General features: G+C 43.9%; 1 protein-coding gene across 1 annotated transcript in view; it reads left to right on the top strand.

Annotated features, from left to right (window-relative positions):
• Positions 1 to 26,239, top strand: part of LOC140200616 (protein diaphanous homolog 1-like) — a 460,372-nt gene that overhangs the window by 105,678 nt on the left and 328,455 nt on the right. The window contains exons 4-5 of the mRNA XM_072264176.1: positions 13,764 to 13,865; positions 18,954 to 19,084. Coding sequence (XP_072120277.1) covers positions 13,764 to 13,865; positions 18,954 to 19,084 — 233 coding nt within the window. The remainder of the gene's footprint in view (positions 1 to 13,763; positions 13,866 to 18,953; positions 19,085 to 26,239) is intronic.

Genomic DNA, 26,239 nt, shown 5'->3' with positions numbered 1-26,239 from the left:
TCACCGTGACTGGGAACTTCTGTCCCTCGAGGGGTGCATAATACTGGTTTCCTCAGTGGAGCACCCTGTAGGATCATAGCACAGAGTCACATTAGGGTCTGTCTCTGGCAGAGAGGGTTCAAACTAAGTGGAATCCAAATGAACTGTCCACCACTGGGCGGTCGGTTGTTCACTACCCTTGTCCGTGCATAGCATCTCGACTTCCAACAGATAGAGCAGGTCTCACTCTGCTAGATTACACCCCAGACTGGTGGTGACTGTAAATTAAACCTCACATTGGGTCCCCTTGGAATTTCACCTGCAGTGGCTGGGTACGTGAATATGTACATTCCGTGCCTTCGAACCCAGAGTGATTGTAGCATCTGATAGCCAGTATCCCTTTTCCTATACCATCATAAACGGAATTAGAATTGCAGCATCGTGCAATATTATATTGGGCTCTTCCTGAGGGGTGGTACTCACGGTAGGAAGTATCCTTTTCCTGCTGAACATATTCACCTTTAATGTTTGTTCCCTTCGGTGTTGATCGGGATTGGAAAGCTGGGTCCCAGTAATATGTCAAAGCTCGTTGCATTTGATTTCGGTCATTGTCAGGCCAATCTATATTATTAGTTTTAATCCTGTTGGCTAATTTAGTTGGTAAACACTTGAGCAGTAGGGCATTAAACTGGAGGGAGCAGATTCCCATTATTAAAGGCTTGGTCTTCTGCCAAATTGCCGTAGCAGGCCATAAATCGCTCCCAATAGCCTGGTCCCGATTTCCCAGGCTTAAGTTTGCATTCAAGTACTTTAGTGATATTTACAGGTTGTTGGAGAGCCCTCTCCAAGGCTTGAATAATCTGGTCTGTCTGTTCATTCTCATTATGGATTCCCGCCGGTAGTTCCTGATAAGTTTGTTATCTTAATTCTGCCTTCCATTCCCGCCCCTCATCAGATGAGAAAATCATGCAGCAAAAACCAAATAAATCTTGCGGGGTCACATTATACACTTGTATAGTACTGCGGACATACCATACAAACTGTGCTGGTTTTTCTTTTCTATCGGGGGCCTAATTCATGATCGTTACCATCTCTTGAGGCTTCCAGGGTGCATTCAAGAGTGACAGGGCTGTCCCTCAGCTGCTCGTGGACTGGGCAGCATTTGGGTAGGCAATTGTCTCTGTGGAGCCCTTAACTCTGGGGATTTATTGGATTCTTCCCTCCCTGTCTCGGAATAATCCCTGGTATTCCCTTTCTGGATCTCAGGGTATAGAGAGCCTTCCCTTCCCTGCCGCTGCTGTTTTACCCGAGTGGCCACCGTATCTGAATACTGGGAGGATTGGGGTTCGGAAGCACTGGGTGCACTCGGCTCTGGTAAGGTGGGGGATAAGGTGGGTGCACAATCCTCATCGCGGTCACTGTCCTTAAACAGGGTCGGTAAGCCAGATATGGGTTCGGGATCCTGTATTGGCCCTAGATCTTCGCGCGCAGCACTGCCGATTTTAAACCTTCCTGTCTGTCCATATCTGCTTTTGCCTGTTTTCTTCGCTTCTCGTTCTCTCTTCTCCCTTCTACCCATTAGCACTCCACTCCACCTGCAGTGTCCCCCAACTCTTGGGAGTCCCTTCTGCCGTACATACCCTTTATCACTTGCATTATTTCTCCAGCTGGCCAGTAAGGTACCATTCCATTTAGTATAGGCTCTACCTTTCCATTCTTTAATCAATGATTTCCACTTTTTACCATAATTCTTTTCCCAAATTAAATTTACTGCTTGTTTCCCCTGCTGGCCACACTTTGCTAGCGCTGCACTTAACACTCTGAGGTCCTTTTCTTATCTGGTATTTGTTCACACATAGCTGTATCAAGGGCCTGTCCCATTATTGCCCTTATCAGTTCTTAATTATCAAGTCAAGTATATAGCACCTTTAAAAACAACCACGTTGACCAAAGTGCTGTACAAAGTAAAGCAAGTAGCCTGAATCACAAATACACGAAACACAAACAAACCAACGAGACAAACAGCTTATAGACACAGAATACACACCACAGGGGCCTGGGCACAAGCCACTGGGTGAGAAATTTAGGCCGCCTGCCTCCCCCTTAATCAATTTCAACCAGCCATATTATCAGGAAGCAGCTGATATGGTCAAATCCGTCAGGTAGCGGTGGCCGCCTCTCCTGACCGGGGTCCCCAGTCCCAATTCTTTCCTTAGGAACAATACAGAATACCCAATGTCACCCGCAGCCTTTAATTCTCACAGAAACTGCTAACCTATTTTCCGTTAATACTCGTGGAAAAGAAAACAACTGTCACGTACTCTGGAGGCCTTTCCTCCTTTATCCTGAACTTGTCTCATTAAATTTCAACCGACCATATTTCTGCTGCCAAGGTGAGAATTTAACCGGGCTGCCAGTTTCATATTAGTTACAAATTTCAACCGGCCATATTGTGAGACGTGCGCAACCCCTTTTCCGAATCATCAAATTTCAACCAGCTCTATCCTGTCACCCACAGCAATGTAAAAGAGACAACTGCTTACCTTAAATTCTGTATCCAAACGGGTCGTCCGATCCCATCAAGGTACCAGTCCCAATGGGCGAGGGGCAAAAATGCTCGGTCGGACACAAGGAGTAGCCAGAGGTAAAGTACCTCAGGGTGCCTGCTACTCAAATTGTGTTCGATTCAAGCCCCCTGTCATTTACTCAGCCCAGAGAGACGTTCCCTATGTTGGGATCCGAGTCACGGCACCAAATGTAAACGTAACTTTGCTGGATCAAATGACGACAGCACATAAAGATCGTTACTTATATTTCCACCCGTTTATTTCTTCGAGCTCAGCTGATGAGTGAGCTTGGACCCGACATCAGGGAAAGAACCTTTCTCATCTCCCCGGCAGTTCTACAAGTTCACTGCCCGATGTCAGAATTGTCAGAATGAGGCCACCAATACAAAAGAACAATCAGTTTGATAACCATTCCGGTCAAGTCAATGGACTATTGATATAGAGAACAATCAGTTTGATAACCATTCCGGCCAAGTCAATGGACTATTGATACAAAAGTACAATCAATTTATTAGAGACTCCAGCCACCTTAATTAAAGAAAAGATTTTGGTTTGCTGGAGCCACAACTTAATTATAAAGATAAGAACATCCGTCAAGTTTATGCTTTAATTAAGAAAGGAACGTGCTGTCTAATTTCCATCAGGTACTGCTTTTTGTCAAATTCAAAAGGTGTGAAAAGCCCAGAGACATCTATGTAGATCTCGGCGAACTTTAATCATCTTGCTCCAAAGAAGGCAGCTGTGAGACGTTATTCAAACACACTGCGGTCACAGACATAGTCAGTACTTAAATCATTGTTTACCGGGGTCTGAGAATCCCCCATTCCCTTAACCTTTATCAGTAGTGATAAGTCAATTATAAGTCACTTATAACTCAATAGTATCATAACATTTTAAGTAACGTTTGGATATTAAACACACAGCGCATATTTTCCTCGTAAGAACATATAAAACGATCGTACCACACCAATATCGCTGAATCAGTGAGAGCCCTGGGTTTGTTTCCCTGCAACAAAATGGTTCCATCGAGGGGTGATTGGTTCAGTGATACTCGAAGGGGGTTCCTTATGTCCATTCTATTCAGCAATTTTCGTTGCATTCATTGCAGAAAATCCTGCTTCACAAAAGTATGATGTTGGAAATGGAAGCAACGTTTTCAGTGCTTTCGTGGCTACCTCAGGATATTCAGCCTTGACTTTGATCCAGAATGCCGGCAGAGATGTTAGGTCAAACATATTTTTCAGCCCACTGTCGTTTGCAAGCTCGAGTTGATCTTCTTCCCACACTGACATGGATGATTCACCGGGAACATTCACAAATGAGTCATGGACCCATTCCTTTGCACGTCTTGGGTCATTTGCAGTTGGGAGGTAACGCTGGAATTCTATCGACAGCGAAGCTAGGTGATCACATACCAGCTGTGAGAAAGACAGTGCAGCCTCAGTCTCTCCCAAAATCCCAGCTAATGTTGGGAAAATGTCAAATACGTCCCTGTCCACTTGCCGTACCCACAGTTCCAGTTTGGCTTTGAAAGCAGACACTTTATCTGCCAACTTGAAGACAGTTGTCATTCTCCCCTGAGGTGACAAATTGAGTTCATTGAGCAGATCGAAGATGTCACACAGATAAGTGAGTTTTGCTACCCACTCCTCATCACTGAAGTGTGCTGCCAGTAGTGACTTTTTTCCTGAAAGAAATCTCTGTAGCTGCTCTCTTAACTCAAAAACCCTGGCCAGGGCTCTTCCCCCTTGATAGCCACCTGACTTCAGTGTGAAAGAGAAGGCATTTGGACTCTGCATCCATTTCCTCGCAAAGCTGCTCAAACAGACTTGAGTTAAGGGGGTTTTGCTTTGACATGATTGCTCACTCCAACAACGTCACTCTATACGCTGTTAAGATCGGGTGACATTTATCAGCTAGCCAGCATTTCCCTGTGTATGACACAGTGTGTAGACTGGCATTCAGGAGCAACCTCTGACTCGGGTAGTGATACCAGACAGCCGTCCAGTCATAACTGCAGCCTGGTCTGTGCATATTCCAACACAGAATGACCAGTCCAGTTTGCCTGACATGTAGTCATTCAAAGACTTGAATAGTTCTGCCCCAGTTGTGTTTGTTGGCAGCGGCAGTGCACACAACATATCCTCCTGCACATCGTCTTGAAATATATATCGCACATAAACTAGCAGTGTTACCTTGTTGTCAACATTGGTAGACCTCGTCGACCTGGACAGCATATCATGGTGACTCTTCAAGCCGTTCGAACAGTTGTGCTTTAATGTCCTCCGCTATGTCATCAATTCTCCTTGAAACTGTGGTAGCTGAAAGGGAAACCTATGCCATCTTGTTAGCTGCAGCTTCTCCCAACAGTTCACGGCACATGTCCTTGGCAGCAGACAGAATCAATTCTTCACCAACAGTGAAAGGCTTCTTAGCCTTAGCAATACGGCTAGCCACTAAATACGACACTCCCAGAGCAGCAGCATTCGTGGAGGTGGTGGCTCTCAGCACTTGCTTCTGTCCCGCTTGCTCACGTTTTTTCTGCTCCAAAAAACTCAACGGATTTTTCTTTAAGTGCAAGGTGCTTGGACTCAAGGTGCCGGAGCAGTTTTGAGGGCTTCATTGCCTCATTAGACAGCTTGTCTCCACATATCAGACACAGGGAGCTTGGACCGTGCGAGTCACCGGTCGCAATAAAGCCGTATTTTATGTACGACTCATCGTATTTTCTGTTGAAGGAAGCTTTCTTTTTTTTTGCTGTCTCTGCCTCAGTTGTCTCTGCGTTATCATCATCGTTAGGCCTTTTATGTCCTCTTCCAAAGAAACTCTCAAGCGACGTTTGTTTTTTTACTCATACCGGCTGATGACCTCCGGCATGGGTGATGTCTGGTGTGCGTAATGACCTCACATGCATTCATGCTCAACAGTGGGCGTGACAGGGAATGAGGAAAGGTGCAGCTGACCCATATCGCTTCATATAGCCAAATCGTATCGTTTCCTCACGGCCCGATAGCACGTGCTTTGGAGACCACTGGTATACTTGACATTTCAAGGCATCCATAGGTGGATAGGACATCCCATAGGAGTTCCCTTGGTACTGAGTCAAAGGCTTTGGTGAGGTCAATGAATGCCATATACAAAGGTTGAAGTTGTTCATGACATTTTTCTTGTAGCTGTCGCATTGTGAAGATCATTCTGATTGCTCCACGTGATGGTCTAAATCCAGCTTGTGTCTCCGGAAGGAAAGAGTTGAGCCGGTTGTTCATGATGCGGGTGAGGATCTCTCCTGCTGTTGCTAACAGGGAAATTCCACGATGTTAGTGTACAAAGTGGTAATCCCAACGCCCCTGTATGCATCAAAAACCTGGACAACAAACCGACGACATCTGAGGGCACTTGAAAAGTTCCATCAACGCTGTCTTCGAAACATCTTAAATATCAGCTGGGAAGATAGAAGAACCAATGTCAGTGTGCTAAATGAAGCAAAAACAACAAGCATTGAAGCCTACGTCATCAAGAACCAACTAAGATGGAGTGGTCATGTTGTTTGGATGAAAGACGAACGTCTGCCGAAACACATCTTCTACTCCCAGCTTAAAGAAGGCAAATGTAAAAGAGGCGGACAACAGAAGAGATTCAAAGACGTCTTAAAAGCCAACATGAAGAAATGTAACATCGACATCAACAATTGGGAAACCAATGCCAAGGACAGGAAACTGGCAAGCCATCATCCGAGAAGGAACAGCAACTTTCAAAGCCGACAGATGTTCAGAATTATAAGAAAAGAGAAGAAAATCGAAAGAGAGGCAACAACAACCAAAGCCCGATCTGCCATCTGGACCTACCTGTCCTGAATGCGGAAGAACTTTCAAAGCCAAGATTGGACTCATAAGCCACTTGAGAGCCCATAAGTAGATCAACAGAACGAAGACCATCATCCTCGACTTCGAGGGGTAGCCACGAGGATACTTGACTATAAAATGAACCTTTGAAATGTTCCAGTTTTGTTCATTCTCAGAGCTTTGATCATTATTGCACATCATCCAACTGATAACTTCAGCATATTTGAGTTTAATGCGTTTTCTTTCATCCTTTATATAAGTTTTAATTTTATTTAGAATTGTAGGACATCTATAATGGGGATATATATTATAAAATTACGCCTCAAGTTTGGTGTTCTAGAATATTGCAGCTTCTCACTTTGGTGTGAAGGATTTTAAATGTCTAGGTCGTTCAGTGGTTGAACAGGTGAGCTGCTGAACCTTCAAGTTATAGAAGAACAGTCTATAGTTGGGCTGTACTACAGGGTTTGTAAAAAATCTGTACTGTTAGATTATAACTTGTGAGAGTTATTGAGTTATTGTATAGATGTGGTCTGTGAGAAGTTAAGTGCTTTGAATGATAACAACGTGGAACCCCCTCTGTCAGTGTTTAAGTTGCAGATGGATAGCACATTGAAGAAGAAAGAATGAAAATCATTGCTGCCAGATAGTTAAAGCTTGTAGGAGTGGCGGTAGGGTAGGGAGTGCTCATGTTAAGCAAGTGCTAACATAGGCCATTTAGGTTAAATGGAGTGTTTTTGTGTTGCATGTCCTGTGTAAAGTTATGTGTTGGTTCTGCTATTACAGAGCTCGAGGCAACTTATGAACAGAATCACATGAGGTGACTGGTGTGCTGAGCAATAGTTGGCCTTGTAGAAAAATTAGGGAGAGCGTCATAGATAAAGTTTGTCTGGAGGAGAGGATGGCAGCGTGCCCAGTTGCAATGGCCACTCCTGCTCCAAATAATGCTGTAGTTGTTCGCCCTTCATTCCTTTCTGATAATCACAAGATATTGCTGGCTATTGAAAATACAAAGTTCTGCAAGTCTACCTCGCTAGTGAGTTGCTCAGTAACACAAGAACTGCATAGCATTATCTTATTGCGTATTGTGTCGAAATCTGTTACAACTACCCAGGGAAAGTGGCATCAGAAACAATGATCAAGGAAACCAAAGCTGGTTGTCCTATGAGACTGAAGGCAAAACCCTGCAGGCTAACTGTCCTGTTAATTCTGCTTTCAAATGTTCGAAGCTAGAAAATAAACTGGACACCTACTCTGGCGACTGTTTCTGAATCAACGTGAGATGAAGGACTGCTGTGCCTCATCTTGTCAGAAACATGGCTCCAGGATACCACCCACGAAGCAGCCATCCACGAGACGGTTTTAACTCTTCAGGCAAATAGAAATTCCATGATCTCTGGCAAGACCAGCAGAGAAGGTGTATGTATCTACATTAATAAGAACTGGCGTGTGAATGCTTCAATTGTGATGACCCACTATTTGTCTCTGGTAGAGTTTTTAACAGTGAAGTGCAGGGCCTTCTATTTACCGAGAGAGTTCACTGCCATTGTGGCTCTATATGTGCCCCCTGTGCTAATGTTGGTGATGGCTGTATGAGCTCTATGCCTATTAGTGATCTGTGAACCGCACACCCAGTGGTTTCTTTATTGTTGCTGATGAATTGAACCATGCTAACTTAAAAACCGGCCTGCTGAAATTCTTTTATTATGTTGACTTTGCTACCAGAGGTGAGAATGCATTAAAGTTCAAAGTGAATTTATTATCAAAGTTCATATTATATATGTCACCATATACAACCCTGAGATTCATTCCTTGCAGGCATCCTCCATAAATCCATCGAATAATAACCATAAAAGAATCAACCTTAGCGTTCAACCACTGTCAAAAAGAACAATCTGTGCAAATACAGAAAGAAAGAAATATTAATGATAAATAAGCAATAAATATCAAGAACATGAGGCAAAGAGTCCTTAAAAGTGAGTCCATAGGTTGTGGGTACATTTCAATGATGGGGCAAGTGAAGTTATCCCCTTTGGTTCAAGAGCTTGATGGTTGAGGGATAATAACTGTTCCTGAAGCTGGTTCTGTGAGTTCCGAGGCTCCTGTACCTTTCTGGTTTATACCAATATCCCTTGTGCATACAAAGCCGCTCCTTACCCCTACCATGTATACTCTGTCCGGAGCACCATGAAAAATGTGAGTCGTGCGAGCAGCTCCAATGGAAGCTATCAAATATTCCCATTTTGACTGCTTCAGCTGAAAACCACAGCTACATTTATGGGCTGTACAGTTAATAACATCATTTTACAGTGATTTAAAAAGTCTATCGGTAGTCAAAGTCGTCGAAACTTGAATGGGCTGTGGTTGCTGGCGCAGTTCCCCTTTAAGTCAGCGGAAGAGAGGATGACGCACTGGTTTAAAAATTTGTCTCAGGAAAAGTGGCTATTGACTCCCAATACCTAGCATCTTGCTGGCAAATGTACAGTCTAAGGCAAACAAAATAGAAGATCTGAAAGTTAGAATTCTGTATCAGAGGGATATTAGGTCCTGTTGTGTTCTTTGTTTCACGGAGTCTTGGATCCCCTGCCATTCTGGATGCAGTGATACAGCTCAATTGCTTCACTGCTGAGAAAGGACTGCTGAATCTTTCAAAGGCAGAGGAGGTGGAGTAAGTTTTATGATCAACTCCTTGTGTACAAACATTGCGGGTGCAGTCCCAGTCCTGCTCACCCAATCTGGAACATCTCGCAATCAAATGGCACCATTTTATCTGCTGTGGGAGATTTCACTGATCATCTTGGTAGTGATATACACCCCACATCAGGCCAGTGTCAGACTGGCTCTAAATGAACTAAGTGACGTAATAACCAGACCTGAAGTAGTGCATCCTGATGCCTTCCCTATCATTTCGGGGGATTTTAATCAGGCCAGCTTGAAAAAGTCTCTAAATAATTATTACCAACATATCACTTATAGTACCAGAGGAACCAACACACTGGACCATACAACATTCACTGTATCCCCTTTATCTATCCTACTTGTAATCTCCTCAAAGAATTCCAACAGGTTTGTCAGGCAGGATTTTCCCTGAAGGAAACCATGCTGACTATGTGCTATCTTGTCCTGTGTCACCAAGTGTTCCATCACCTCATCCTTAACAATTGACTCCAATGTCTTCCCAACCACTGTGGTCAGGCTAACTGGTCTATAATTTCCCTTATGCTACCTTTCTCCTTGCCTGAAGTGTGGAGTGGCCCACACCTATGGTCCACCACCCAGCCACTGTTGGGAGGCCTGTATATAACTGCCATCAATGTCCTTTTACCCTTGCAGTTTCTTAACTCAACCCACAAGGATTCAACATCTTCCGATTCTATGTCACATCTTTCTACTGATTGGATGCCATTCTTTACCAGTAGAGCCACACCACCCCCTCTGCCTACCTTCCTCTCCTTCAGATATAAGATGTAACCTTGGACATTGGGCACATGGCCAAGTGGTTAAGGCATTCATCTAGTGACCTGAAGGTCGCTAGTTCGAGCCTCAGCTGTGGCAGCATATTTGTGTCCTTGAGCAAGGCACTTAACCACATTGCTCTAGTGTCTGTGCGAGGAGTGGCGCCCCACACAGACTTCCAACCTGCGCCTTGTCAGGCATGAAAATGCCCGACGCAGGCCTCTCATGGTCTGAGTCGACGTTCCGTCCCTCCCTTGGATTTTCAGTTCCCAACGACAACCTTCCTTCAGCCACGATTCAGTGATGGCCACATCATCATACCTGGCAATCTGTAATATTGCAATAAGACCATCCACCTTATTGCTTATACTACACATCTTTAGATACAACACCTTGAGTACTGTATTTGCTGTCCTTTCTGACTCTGCATCCCTAATGATTTGATACTCAGCCCGTTGGCTGCAACTAAGTCCCATCACCTGCTTGCACTTCCTAATAATCTGACAGCCCGCTATCTACTTTTTTACCATCTGTCCTTTCCTGAGTCCCTTCACTCTGCTTCCCACCCCCCACTGCCAAGTTAGTTTCAACCCTCCCCAACAGCTCTAACAAACCTGCTCACTAGAATTTTGGTCCCCCTGAGGTTCAGGTGCAACCCATTATTTTTGAACAGGTCATGTCTCCCCCAGTAGAGATCCCAATTATCCAAGGACCTGAAGCCCTGCCCCCTGCACCAGCTTCTCAATCACGCATTTATCTGCCAAATCATCCTGTTTCTACCCTCACTGGCACTTGGCACAGCCAGCAATCCAGAAATTACTACCCATGAGGTTCTGCTTCTCAGCTTTTTACCTAGCTCTCTGAATTCTCTTTTCAGGACCTCATTGACATCTGGCTGCTCTCCCTCCCTCTCCAAAATGTTGTGGATGCGATCTGAGACATCCCTGATCCTGGCACCAGGGAGGCAAGATACTATCCTGTTCACGTTCACAGAATCTCCTGTTTGTTCCTCTCACTATCAAATCTCCTTTCACTACTGCTCCCTTCTCTCTCTTTCCCTTCTGCACCACGGATCCATGCTCAGTGCCTGTAATCTGGTCGCCATGGCATTCTTCCAGGAGGTCATCCCCACGAGAGTATCCAAAGGGGCATACTTGTTTTAGAGGGGAATGGCCACAGGGTGCTCTGCTCTAACTGTCTATTTTCATTTTTCCTGACGGTCACCCAGCTACTCGCCTCCCTCAGCTTTGGGGTGACTACTTCACTGTAACTTTGATCAATTATATCCTCGCTCTCCTGTACAAGCCGAAGGTATTATGCAGGGTATCGTCAAGGAGCGATGCCTCAAAAGGTAGCATCTCCCTGGATGTGCCCTATTCTCATTGGGTACACTCATTAATTTAGGAATACTTTACTTTAGTCATACTTTATTGATCCCAGGGGAAAATGGTTTTTGTTACAGTTGCACCATAAATAATTAAATAGTAATATGTAAATTATGCCAGGAAATAAGTCCAGGACCAGCCTGTTGGCTCAGGATATCATCTTCCCCTCTGACCTCCGATTTCTGAATGGACATTGAACCCATGAACACGACCTCACTACTCTTTTTAAATTTCTGTTTTGCACTACTTATTTAATTTAATTATTTTATATATTTATCATTTTTCCAAATAATTCATTTTTTAATATATTTTTCATGCACTGCTGCCACAAAGACAGCAAATTTCATGACATATGGCCGTGATATGAAATCTGATTCTGTTTATCAGTTATGCCAGTTCCTGCATACAGACACTGATTAAACAAGTCAAACCAGTTCAAAGGGAAATAAAAGTCCTGGCCAGAAGGGGCAACCTCAGGATTGCAGGGCTGTTTTGAAAATGTGGACTGGAACATGTTCAGCGAGGTGGCTACCTCCAAGTATCATATTTATCATCGATGAATATACGGGATCTGTGATTGGCTGTGTAGAGAAGTGCATTGAAGAATATCACTGTTATTGAACACATCTACTGTGTGTGAGGGCAAATCAGAAGTCAGGCTTGACAGCAGAGATTTGGGCATACTGAGAGATTCGGATGCAGCGTTCAAATTAAGACACACCTCTGGTCAGCAAGAGCTGTGCTTTCTTGCGCCGTCAAGAAGGCAAAACATAAGCGTTTACCGAGAATATACAGCTGTTAGTGTAACACCAGAGACGAGGTGCATGTTGCAGGGCATTCAGATCATAACGTATAAATCCGCCCTGCACATCAGTGACAGTGACAGCTCCCTTCCTGATGGGGCTCAATGTTTTTCTCACATGGATTGATGCTTGGAACAATGTGCCAGCGAGGAAAGCCACGTCCCTTCTCCCCAAGGAGCAGCCAATCTGGCCACAGCTGAGGTGAGCTATACCCTAGTCAGGGACAACCCACATAGAGCTGCAGAGCCTGATAACCTACCTACTCAGGTGCTGAGGGACTGTGCAGCCTAGCTAACAAAAGTTTGAACAAACATCTTCAACATCTCTCTGGAACACAGGCTACAAGGCAGCTACCATCAATCCGGTGCCCAAGAGTGCAACAGTAACCTCTCTTAACTGACACTGACCTCAACAATAATGAAGTGCTTTGAGTAGCTGCTAGTGCACAGCATTAAATCTCATCTTCATGCCAAATTAGACCCTTTACAGTTTGCTTATTGCTCAAATCGGTCTACTGATGATTCTGTACACTGTATTCCACTCTGTCCTGTCTGACATGGAAAATGGTGCCTCATACTGTTTATCAACTTCAGCTCAGTGTTTAATATGATCATCCTTGAAAAGCTGGTTTGTAAGCTGTCCTCATTGGGTCTCCACACCTCTGTCTTAACAAGATCTTGGACTTCATGTCAGAAAGACCACAGTCAGTCCGTGTTGGCAGTGACATCTCTAGGTGCATCCTGCTGAACACCACTGCCCCAGGGCTGAGTGCTCAGCCTGCTGCTGATCCATGAACGTACTGCTAGACCAATCCAAACCAAATCATCAAGTTTGCTGACAGCACAACGGTGGCCTCAACAACGATGATGGGAACCTGCAAAGAGGAGGTAGAGCAGCTGGCAGAATGGTGCGAGCAGAACTTGAGTCAGTGTGGGCAAGATTAAAGAGCTGATTGTGGACTTTAGAAGGGTGCAGGCTGACCATTCCTCACCACATTTCAATGCCTACTCCATGGACTGTGTTCGGAGCATGGTTTCCAGGAGTGCACATAACAGACAATCTCACCTGGTCCCTCAACGCCACCTTATTAACTAAGAAATCACAGGAGGTGAGTGAGGTTGTCCCAAACAATTTTTACAGGAGCACAGTTGAGAGTGTATCACAGTCTGGTATGGGAATTGAATCTGACTGCAAGACCTTACAAAGGATTGTGAGGACTGCTAAGAGGGTCATCGGGGTCTCTCTTCCATCCATTGGAGATGTTTATCAGGAGCACTGTATATGCAGGGTCCTTAGAATTGTAAATAATCCCTCCCAGTCGTCCAGCAATCTCTTTGACCCTCTACCATTAGGGAAGAGGTATTGTAGCATTAGGACAAAAACTGCTGGGATGGGAAATGGCTTCTTCCCCCAGGCCGTGAGACGACTGAACTCCCTGACATCACCCACGTCTCATCATGAATGAAGAAGCACTATTAGCATATGCTGCTTACTTTGTGACTTGTGTCATAAGTGCACCTTATTGTTTGTTAATTTATTTGTGGGAGTATTACTTTATGTATTTTGTGAGAGTTGGTCAGGAGGAATGTTTCGTTTAGTAGTACATACATGACAATGAAGTTGAACATAACTACTTTGGAGAAAGCAAAATCCTTTATCTGTTAATATCCATTTTCAAATGTCCATTTACAAAGTAAAATTTGTGATGTCTTTTTACTTCTATTTTAATAGATTGACATGAATTTGAATGAAGAAAAGCAGCAGCCATTGAGGAACAAACACATAATGATAAAGAGAGAAATGGTTTCACAGTATCTTCATACTTCCAAAGCTGTAAGCATTAATTATATTTACTGCTGATGCTGCATTAAAGATTTTGTGTATTTTTTTTGAACTTATTTAAGATGCCCTTTGGGATCTGTTATTTACATGGTAAAATGCATTTAGTTACATTCATAATAGCTTTCCAAGAGAGAAAAAGCAGTGAGGTGTAGGAATAATATGCAAAATCCTGGAGAAACTTGGGTCAAGAAGCATCTAAGGATGAAAATGGGTAACCCTAGGTAATTTATAAGGTAAGGACATGTTCAGCACAGCTTTGTTTGTGCTGTAGGTTTTCTATATTTCTATGAAAATGAATAGTTGACGTTTTGGACCAATGATGAAGGGTCCTGATGAAAGGTCTCGACCCTAAACATTGACTGTTCATTTCCCTTGGATGCTGCTTGACCTGCTGAGTTCCTCCAACATTTTGTCTGTATCATTCCAGATTTCCATCATCTGTGGCCTTTCTTGTCATCCAGTGAAGTACACAAGGTTGATTGCTTTTCAAAAGAGCTGTTTCATACTTAGCGAACCCAATTTGGTGTGAGCCTAACTTGGACTCGTTGATTACTTGGACTTTTTTGTATCTATCCCTAAGTAGGGTTTAATTGTTCTGTTGAAGGTGTACTTACACTGATTATACTTATAATGATGGTAATAATAAAATCAAAATTCAGTTTTGTCACAGTCACAAGTACAAGTTTAAGCTTTCTGGCAGAGGCTAGCAGGATCTCTCTGTATTTAGCAGTGTTCATCTTCCCATCAATCCTAACCAATGTCCAGTCCCTGCTTCTGAAAAGCATTCCCATAGCATGATGCTACCTCCACCATTCATTACAGTAAGGATGGTGTTACCTCGCTGATGCACGGTATTAGATTTATGGCAAAAGTGCTGCTAAAAAAAATATATCCTTGCCAGTGAAGACTTTGCAAAGTGTCACTTCAGAGAAACTGTAAGGATGTGGAAGAAGATCTTGTGGTTGGATGAGACTAAAGTGGAACTTTTTGGCCTCAACGCTAAGCGATACGTGTGGCATAAACTTAATACTGCGCATCAGCAAGGTAACACCGTCCCTACTGTAACGAATGGTGGAGGTAGCATCAGGCTATGGGAATGCTTTTCAGCAGCAGGGGCTGGACATTTGGTCAGGATTAATGTGAAGGTAAATGTTGCTAAATACAGAGAGATCCGGGATAAAAGCGTGCAAGCCTGTGCCAGGAAACTTAAACTGGGAAAGAAGTTCGTCTTTCAGAAGGAATTTGACCCAAAGCACACTGCCAAAGCAATCATGGAGTGGATTCAATTGAAGAAAATTGATGTCCTTGAGTGGCCCAGTGAGAATCCTAACCTTAACCTGATCGAACATCTCTTCAAGAACTCAAGATTGTTGTCCAGTACCACTCCTCAATTAACCCGGCATAGCTTGAGCAATTTTGCAAGGAGGAATGGACAAATATTGCTCCATCATCTGCAAAACTAATAGAGACTTATCCAAAAAAACTTACTGGCTGTAACACGCACAAAAAGCTGGAGGAACTCAGCAGGCCAGACAGCATCTATGGAAAAAAGTACAGTCGACATTTTGGGTTGAAACTCTTCGGCAGGACGGGAGAAAAAAAGCTGAGGTGTAGATTTGAGAGATGGGGAGAGAGAAATGCCAGGTGATAGGCGAAACTTGGAAGGATGAAGCAAAGAGCTAGGAGGTTGATTGGTCATAGAGACAGAAGGCCATGGAAGAAAATAAAAAAGGAGGCGGAGGAACACCAGAGGGAGGCCATGGGCGGGCAAGAAGATGACATGAGAGAGGGACAATGAGATGGGAAATGGTGAAATGGGGAGGGAGGGTTACTGGAAGTTTGAGACTTCGATGTTCATGCCATCAGATTGGAGGTTACCCAAATGGAACATAAGGTGTTGCTCCTCCAACCTAAGTGTGCCCTTATCCAGACAGTGAAGGAGGCCATGGATGGACATATCGAAATGGGAAGTGGAATTAAAATGGGTGACCACTGGGAGATCCTGTTTGTTCTGGCGTACGGAGCATAGATGCTCGGCAAAGCAGTCTCTCAATCTACATTAGGTCTCACCGATATACAAGAGGCCACACCGGGAACACGGAACAGAGTATATGAACTGAACAGACTCACACGTGAAGTGTTGCCTCACCTGGAAGGACTATTTAGGGCCCTGAATGGTAGTGAGGGAGGAGGTGTAGGGGCAGGTGTAGCACTTGTTCCCCTTGCAAGGATAAGTGCCAGGAGGAAGATCAGTGGGGAGGGACGAATGGAGAGTCGTGTAGGGGAGCGATCCCTGCCGAAAGCAGAAAGTGGAGGGGGGAGGGAAAGATGTGTTTGGTGGTGGAAGTTTCAGAGGATTATGTGCTGGACTGGTGGGGTGGTAGGTAAGGACAAGATGAACCCTATCCCTGGTAGCGTAGCGGGAGGATGGGGTAAGAGCAAACATACATGAAACATGTGCCGAACATGTCCCTACCTTAGAACTACCTAGGCTCTACCCATAGCCCTCTATTTTTCTAAGCTCCTTGTATCCATCCAGGAGTCCCTTAAAAGGCCCTATTGTTTTCGCCTCCGCCACCACTGCTGACAGCCCATTCCACGCACTCACCACTCTGTTTTAAAAAAAACTTACCCCTGACTTCTCATCTGTCCAAGCACCTTACAAGTATGCCCTCTCATGCTAGCCATTTCAGCCCTGGGAAAAAGCCTCTGACTATCCAAAGATCAATGCCTCTCATTATCTTGTACACCTCTATAAGGTCACCTCTCATCCTCTGTCGCTCCAACGAGAAAAGGCCGAGTTTACTCAACCTATTCTCATAAGGCATGCTCCCGAATCCAGGCAACATCCTTGTAAATCTCCTTTGCACCCTTTCTATGGTTTCCACGTCCTTCCTGTAGTGGGGCGACCAGAACTGAGCACAGTACTCCAAGTGTGGTCTGACCAGAACCCTATACAGCTGCAACATTACCTCTTGGCTCTTAAACTCAATCCCATGATTGATGAAGGCCAATGCACCGTATGCCTTCTTAACCACAGTCAACTTGCGTAGCAGCTTTGAGTATCCTATAGACTCAGATCCCTCTAATCCTCCACATTGCCAAGAGTCTTGCCATTAATGCTATATTCTGCCATCATATTTGACCTACCAATATGAACTACCTCACGGTTGAACTCTCAGCCCAGTTTTGTATCCTATCGATGTCCCGCTGTAACCTCTGACGGCCCTCTACACTAGCCACAACACCCCCAACCTTTGTGTCAGCAGCAAATTTACTAACCCATCCCCCCACTTCCTCATCCAGGTCATTTATAAAAATCTCAAAGAGTAGGGGTCCCAGAACAGATCGCTGAGGCACACCACTGATCACCGACCTCCATGCAGAATATGACCCGTGTACAACCACTCTTTGCCTTCTGTGGGCAAGCCAGTTCTGGATCCACAAAGCAATGTCTCCTTGGATCCCATGCCTCGTTACTTTCTCAATAAGCCTTGCATGGGGTACTTTATTAAATACCTTGCTGAAATCCATATACACTACATCTACAGCTCTGCCTTCGTCAATAAGTTTACTCACATTCTCAAAAAATTCAATCAGGCTCATAAGGCACAACCTGCCTTTGACAAAGTGATGCTGACCATTCCTAATCATATTGTGCCTCCAAATGCTCATAAATCCTGCCTCTTAGGATCTTCTCCATCAATTTACCAACCACTGAAGTAAGACTCACTGGTCTATAATTTCCTGGTCTATCCCTACTCCCTTTCTTGAATAAGGGAACAACATCCGCAACCCTCCAATCCTTTGGAACCTCTCCTGTCCTCATTGATGTTGCAAAGATCATTGCCAGAGGCTCAGCAGTCTCCTCCCTCGTTTCCCACAGTAGCCTGGAGTACATCCCATCTGGTCCCGGTTACCTATCCAACTTGATGCTTTCCAAAAGCTCCAGCACATCCTCTTCCTTAATATCCACTTGCTTAAGCTTTTCAGTCTGCTGCAAGTCATCCCTACAATCGCCAAGATCCTTTTCCATAGTGAATACTGAAGCAAAGTATTAAGTACCTCTGCCATCTCCTCCGGTTCCATAGACACTTTTCCACTGTCACACTTGATTGGTCCTATTCTCATCCTCTTGCTCTTCACATACTTGTAGAATGCCTTGGGGTTTTCCTTAATCCTGTCCGCCAAGGCCTTCTCATGGCCCCATCAGTATTGTCTGGACTTTTAAGTGCCTGGCATGAAAGAACATTTAATTGTTCTGTGGAAGTCTAATTACAACCGCTTGTACATTGATTCTTACAGTGATAGGAACAATGAGTCAAAGTTCAGTTAGACAATCACATGTATGGTGGTGCATTTAAAAATTTTGCACCAGCATAATGGGAACATAGCATCATACAGGCAGCATTCACAAGAAAAGCAAAAATACATTATTTTTACAAGAAAGAACACAATTAGAATAAAACAGTCTATTATGATGCATAGTAGTCATCATGTTGGTGAGTGTTTCTTGCTGAGAAGGGTCTTGGCCTGAAACATTTAATGCTAGTTCCTCTGCATAGATGCTGTCTTATCTCAGTTCCTCCACATTCTGTGTGTGTTAACAGCTATTGGCAAGGCTATGGAAAATTTTAAGGACAAAGTCTGTTGACAATGAAGTCTTCCCAGTGATTAACTAAAGGAAGTAACATATCCATCTATGATCTCCTGAGCAGGGGAGTATAATTCAGTGCAGGCTGTGCCCCTGGATGTACTTGTTGACGCAAAATGACACATTTCATTGTATATTTCAATTTTTTGATGTACATGTGACAAATAAAGCTAATCTTAAAATCTTAAAACTGAGGCATTGCTTAACAAAGGATTCTTGCTTAACTAAGAGTCATTGCAAATGGTCAGACATAGGTGATAAGTGACAGGGTTGTTTACAAAAATGGTAGCAGAACTGCAGACTGTCTTTACAGAGGATCAAATAAAAGACAGTGGCAAAGAATGATTCAGAATATTAGTTTTCCTCATCTGATTTTTTTTTCTCCCTCTTTACCTGTCTTCCCCCCACCCCTCAACACTTTTTAGGGTCAAAATAAGAGGGAAAGTTCAAGATCAGCAGTGATGTACCTTCAGGATTTGAAGTCAGGAATACGAGACCAGCAGCTGCTCAGTTGTTTGGAGTCTTTACGGGTTTCTCTCAGTAATAACCCAGTCAGGTAATGAAAACGATCCGCTTTTGATCAGCATGAATTACTGAAACAGATGGGTGTTGCATGGTATCAGATCCAGTGCAGGGCTTAATTCTGAGGTGTACAGTTGTTCCCTTGATAAGAAAAACAAATTTTGGTTTTCCAATCTTGCGAACCATAAACTATAGGGACAGAATTAGGCTGTTCGGCCCATTGAGACCACTCCATCATTTCATCATGACTGATCCATTTCCCTTAAAGCACCAATCTCCTGTCTTCTCCCTGTATCCCTTCATGTTCTAACTAATAAATAATATATTAACTTCTGCCTTAAATATAATCAATGACATCCTCCACAGCTGTCTGTGGCAACGAATTTCACCGATTCACCACTGTCTGACTAAAGAAATTCCTCCTCATCTCCACTCTCAAAGGATGCCACTCTGTTCTGAGGCTGTGCTCTGTGGTGTCTTAAGCTCCCCCCCACCATAGGAAATATCCCCTGACATCAATAAGTTTCAATGAGGTCACCCTTTATTCTTCTGGATTCCAGTGAGAACAGGCCCAGAACCATCAGAAACACTCCTCATATGATTAGCCTTTCAATCCCAGAATAATTTTTGTGTACCTGAAGCACCTTCAATAACTCCAAAAGACTGAGGTTGGGTACACAACGACATCAGACCCAGGCAATGAACAAACGACGATGAGGAAGCAGTGTGCATGTGGCAAAATCTGCAAGAACGATCATGGCTTGAAGATCCACCAAGCGAGGATGAAGTGTTTGGCGGGAGCAGGAGCAGCACAACGCGCAGGTGTCCAACCTGGTGAGATGAAGGAGGGGCCAGGCCCGGAGTCACCCCATAGTGCCCGGAACCTCCAAGTGTTGCAGACTAATCCCTCTAACATGAAGTCTAACAGGAGGCAGATCAAATGGCCTGCAGCTAACATGACTTCACCGTGGAAGCAGTTTGATGAAGGTGTTAACCAAATTCTGGAGGCAACGGCGAAGGGAGGGGTTGATAGGAAGCTGCAAGCCATGACAACAATTATTGTATTCGTAGCCCATTCTTTAGTTCGACCCTTCAGCATTTTGGGCATCGAGGGAGAGAGGAAGAGGAGAGCCATCCGCAGTACCACCGATGTGGCAGAGAGGGCCTCGAGATGGCTGTGGCTCAAAAGAGGGGAGCCATGGAGTTATAAGTAGCTAGCCATCTGGACACAAGCTGGGGTCTGATCAGCCCCAGCTAGGTCACCTGGAGGAGGTTGTATAATGTTGAAAGACCCGAAACACCCTATGATTCCAGGAACATCACTGAAGATGTGTCCAGAAGCATCAATAGATGTATATACACAGGTATTCGCTGTACAATACGACCTCCATGGTGAGTGTCTGCCCCTGGACTGAGGGAGAGGGGCAAGGTGAAACACCTTTATACAGGAATCTGTGGGAGGAGCCACAGGGGCAGCCAGCAGAGGGGCGTGTCCAGACAGTTAGCCCAGTTACAACATATATATGGTTTACATAGAAACATAGAAAATAGGTGCAGGAGTAGGCCATTCGGCCCTTCGAGCCTGCACCGCCATTTATTATGATCATGGCTGATCATCCAACTCAGAACCCCGCCCCAGCCTTCCCTCCATACCCCCTGACCCCCGTAGCCACAAGGGCCATATCTAACTCCCTCTTAAATATAGCCAATGAACTGGCCTCAACTGTTTCCTGTGGCAGAGAATTCCACAGATTCACCACTCTCTGTGTGAAGAAGTTTTTCCTAATCTCGGTCCTAAAAGGCTTCCCCTTTATCCTCAAACTGTGACCCCTTGTTCTGGACTTCCCCAACATCGAGAACAATCTTCCTGCATCTAGCCTGTCCAATCCCTTTAGGATTTTATACGTTTCAATCAGATCCCCCCTCAATCTTCTAAATTCCAACGAGTACAAGCCCAGTTCATCCAGTCTTTCTTCGTATGAAAGTCCTGCCATCCCAGGAATCAATCTGGTGAACCACCTTTGTACTCCCTCTATGGCAAGGATGTCTTTCCTCAGATTAGGGGACCAAAAACCACAGTACCTCTGAATCCTTTCCAATGTCATCACATCCTTTCTTAGATAAGGACCCAAAACTGCTCACAATACTCCGTGAGGCCTCACCAGTGCCTCACAAGTCTCAACATTAAATCCTTGCTCTTATGTTCTAGTCCTCTCAAAATGACTGCTAACATTGCATTTCCTTCCACACCACCTTCTCAATCTGCAAGAGAACCTTTAAAGAATCCTGCATGAGGTTGCTAAGTCCCTTTGCACCTCAGATTTTTGAATTTTCTTTCCATTTAGAAAATAGCCTACGCTTTCATTTCTTCTACTAAAGCGCATGACCAAACACTTCCTGACACTGTATTCCATCTGCCACTTCTTTTCCCATTCTGCTAATCTAAGTTCTCTGTAGCTTCCCTGCTTCCTCAACATTACCTGCCCATCCACCTATTTTCATATTGTCTTCAGACTTAGCCACAAATCCATCAATTCTGTCATTCAAATCATTGACATGTGACATGAAAAGACGCAGACCCAACACTTCTGTGGAACACGACTGGTTACCGGCTCCCTTTATTCCCACTCTTTACCTCCTGCCAATCAGCCAATGATTTATCAATGCTATTAATTTACCTGTATTACCATGGGCTCTTAACTAGTTAAGCAGTCTTGTGTGGCACCTTGTCAAAGGCCTTCTGAAAATCCAAGTACACAACACCCACCAATTCTCCTTAGTCTACCCTGCTTGTTATTTCTTCAGAGAATTCCAACAGACTTACCAGGCAAGATTTCCCCTTAAGGAAACTGCTGACTGGGCCTATTTTGTCATTTGCCTCTAATTAACCCGAAACCAAATCCTTAACAATCAACCCTAACATCTTCCCAACCACTGATGTCAAATTAACTGACCAATAATTTCCTTTTTTCTTTGCTCCCTTACTAAAGAGTGGAGTGACATTTGTAATTTTCCATTCCTCTGGAACCATGTCAGAACCTATTGATTCTTGAAAGCTCATTACTAATGCCTCCATAATCTCTTCAGCCACCTCTTTTGAACCCTGGGGTGTATACCATCTGGTCCAGGTGATTTATCAACCTTCAGACCTATCAATTTCCCAAGAACCTTCTTCCTAGTAATGGCAATTTCAGTGGCTTCTGCCTCCTGACACTCTTGAACTTCCGGCATACTACTCGCATCTTTCATAGTGAAGTCTGATGCAAAATACTTATTAAGTTCATCTGCCATTTTCTTGTCCCCATTACTACCCATTCAGTATCATTTTTCAGCAGCTAGCTATCTACTCTCACCTCTTTTACAGTTTATATATCTGAAGAAACTTTCGGTATCGTCTTTAATGTTATTGGCTAGCTTGCCTTCGTTTTCCATCCTTTCCTTCTTGATTGGTTGGGGCATGAAGGGATATGGGAAGAAGGCAGGAGATTGGGGCTGAGAGGAAATTTGGATCAGCCATGATGAAGTTGTGGAGCAGTCTTAATGGGCCAAACGGCCTAATTCTGCTCCTATGTCTGATGATCTTTATGACTTTTTTTGTTCCATTCTGTTGATTTTTTAAAAGCTTCCCAATCCTCTAACTTCCCATTATATGCCCTCTCTTTGGCTTTTATGGTGGCTTTGACTTCTCTTGTCAGCCATACTTGCATCATCCTGCCATTAGAATACTACTACTTCTTTAGGATGTATCTATCCTGTGCCTTCGGATTTGCTCCCAGAAACTCCAGCTATTGTTGCTCTGCCATCATCCCTTCTAATCAATTTCGGCCAGCTCCTCCCTCATGCCTCTGTAACTCCCTTTCCTCCATTGTAATGTTGATATATCTGACTTTAGTCTCTCCTCAATTTGTAGGGCTAATTCTATCATATTATGATCACTGGCTCCAAAGGGTTCTTTCACCTTAAGCTCTCTGATCAATCCCGGTTTATTGCAAAACACACTAATCAGAATCCATTCCCCTTGCAGGCTCAGCCGGTTTTTTTTTCTAAAAAACTACCTTGCAGGTATTCTATAAATTCCCCTCTCTGGGATCCACTACCAAATTGAGTTTCCCATTCTATCTGCCTATTGAAATCCCCAATGACTATCATAACATTGCCCTTTTGACATGCATTTTCTATCTCCTGTTTTAATTTGTACACCACATCTTTGCTACTGTTCAGAGGTCTGTATATAGCTCACATCAGGTCTTTTTACCTTTGCAGTTACTTAGCTCTACCCATAATGATTCTACACCTTCCAAGCCTATGTCACCTCTTTCTAATGATTTAATTTCAGTTTTACAAACGGAGCCACACCACTTCTGCCCACCTGCCTGACTTCTTGATAGAATGTGTATTCTTGGATGTTAAGCTCCCAGCTGTAATCTTCTTTCAGCCACGACATGATGCCAATCTGTAACTGTGCTGCAGGTTCATCCACCTTATTCCGTGTATTGCGTGCATTCAAGTATTTATCATCCTTATCGATTTTGTCCCCTTTTTACATCGTAGCTCATCCCGGTGATGCAATTTTACCCTGTCATTACCCTGTCCTTGCCAGCAGTCTCACTGCACGCTGCCTCGGTTTGTAAACTAACTACCCCATCCAACTAACTAGCCCTTTCACTCCAGTTCCCATCTCCCCCTATCAAATTAGTTTAAACCCTTCAGAACAGCTCTAGTAAAGGTGCTTGCAAGGATGTTGGTTCCCCTCGGGTTCAGGCGTAACCCATTCCTTTGTACAGATCATACCTTCCCCAGAAGAGATCCCAGTGATCCACAAATCTGAACCTCTACCCCCTGTACCTGTTCCTCAGCTACGTATTCATCTGCCAAGTTATCCTATTCTCACCCCCACTGGCGCATTGCACAGGCAGCAATCCGGAGATTGCTACCCTGGATGTTCTGCTTTTCTGTCTCCTACTGAGCTCCCTAAGATGTCTCTTCAGGACCTCCTCACCTTTCCGACCCACATCACTGGCACCAATTTGTTCCAAGACTTCTGGCTGCTCACCCTCCCCCCTTTAGAATACCGTGGACCCAATCCGAGACATCCCTGACCCTGGCACTTGGGAGGCGACGTAACATCGGGGTGTCTCTATTGTGTCCTCAGAATCTCATCATTATTCCTCTAACTGTGGAATCACCTATCACTACTACAGTCCTCTTCACTGCTCTTAATCACAATAGTTTGATGGGGTAATCAAACTGGTGTGATGACTCCATTCAGCTGCAGAATTTCATATGGAGTAAGAATGGCTTATCCCAGTGTGTGCTTCAGTTATTGTGTTGGAATGAATTAAGTTTTTACCTATGAGGTGTAGTCTAGAGTTCACTGGGGGCCAACAATATTGGTTCTTTTCGTTCACCTTCACCCTTAACATCTGTACTATCAGGCGAAAACACTTTTTAGTTGATTGTCTGTACATGGTATTGTAAGAATTGTTCCTTGCTCCATGTGCAGTACCAGGCAGTATGTACTCCAAGTATTTACAGTGCCTCTAAAAAGTATTCACCACCCCTTGGAAGGTTTCATGCTTTATTGTTTTACAACATTAAACCACAGTGGATTTAATTTGGCTTGTTTTACACTGATCAATAGAAGAAGACCTTTTGTGTCAAAGTGAAAACAGATCTCTACAAAGTGATCTAAATTAATTACAGATTATAAAACACAAAGCAGTTGATTGCATAAGTATTCACCCCCTTCAATATGACACAGCAAATGATCACTGATACAGGAAATTGGTTTCAGAAATCACATTCGTTAAATAGAGGTCACCATGTGCAGTCAAGGTGTTTCAATAGATTGTAGTAAAAATACGCCTGTATCTGGAAGGTACAATTAAGACCATAAGATATAGGAGCAGAAGTAAGCCATTTGGCCTGTCGAGTCTGCTCTGCCATTCAATCATAGGCTGATTCAATCATTATAGTCATCCCCACTGCCCTACCTTCTCTCCATATCCTTTGATGCCCTAGTTAATCAAGAACCTATCTATCTCTGCCTTAAATGCACCCAATGACTTGGCCTCCACAGTAGCTCGTGTAAACAAATTCCACAGATTTGCCATCCTCTAACTAAAGTAATTTCTCCACATCTCTGCTCTAAATGGACATACTTCAATCCTCAAGTCATGCTCTTTTGTCTTGGACTCCCCTACCATGGGAAATAACTTTGCCATATCTAATCTGTTCAGGCCTTTTAACATTCAGAATGTTTCTATGAGATCCCCCCTCATTTTCCTGAACCCCAGGGAATATAGCCCAAAACCTGCCAGACATTCTTCATATGGTAATCCTTTCATTCCTGGAATCATTCTTGTGAATCTTCTCTGAACTCCCTCCAATGTCAATATATCCTTTCTAAAATAAGGAGCCCAAAACTGCACACAATATTCCCAAGTGTGGTCTCAGGAGTGCCTTGTAGAGGCTCAACATCACATCCCTGCTCTTATATTCTATACCTGTAGAAATGAATGCCAACATTACACCACCAACTCAAGCTGGAGGTTGACCTTTAGGGTATCCTGCACAAGGACTCCCAAATCCCTTTGCATCTCTACATTTTAAATTCTCTCCCCATCTAAATAATGGTCTGCCTATTTATTTCTTCCACCAAAGTGCATGACCATGCACTTTCCAATATTGTATTTCATTTAACAATTTGCCCATTCCCCTAAACTATCTAAGTCTCTGCAGGCTCTCTGTTTCCTCAACAGTACCCCCTCCTCCACCTACCTTTGTATCATCGGCAAATTTAGCCACAAATCCATTAATGCCATAGTCCAAATCATTGACATACATCGTAAAAAGCAGCGGTCCCTGTGGAACTCCACTGGTAACCGGCAGCCAGCCAGAATCGGGTCCCTTTATTCCCACTCTCTGTTTTCTGCTGATCAGCCAATGCTCCACCCATGCTAGTAACTCCCCTGTAACTCCATGGGCTCTTATCCTGCTAAGCAGCCTCATGTGTGGCACCTTGTCAAAGGCCTTGTGAAAATCCAAGTACACCACATATCCTAGTGAGTCACTATGCTGGCAAAAACTATGCACCATGAAGATAAAAGAACATAACAAGCAATTCTGCGAAAGGGTTATTGAAGAAGTCAGGAGATTGATGCAAGAAAATTTCTATGTTAGTGCATGA

This window comes from Mobula birostris, chromosome 7 (genome assembly GCF_030028105.1).
Source record: "Mobula birostris isolate sMobBir1 chromosome 7, sMobBir1.hap1, whole genome shotgun sequence".
Lineage (NCBI taxonomy): Eukaryota > Metazoa > Chordata > Chondrichthyes > Myliobatiformes > Myliobatidae > Mobula > Mobula birostris.
Note: the sequence above shows the minus strand (reverse complement) of the source record. Positions and strands in the feature narration are given on the sequence as shown.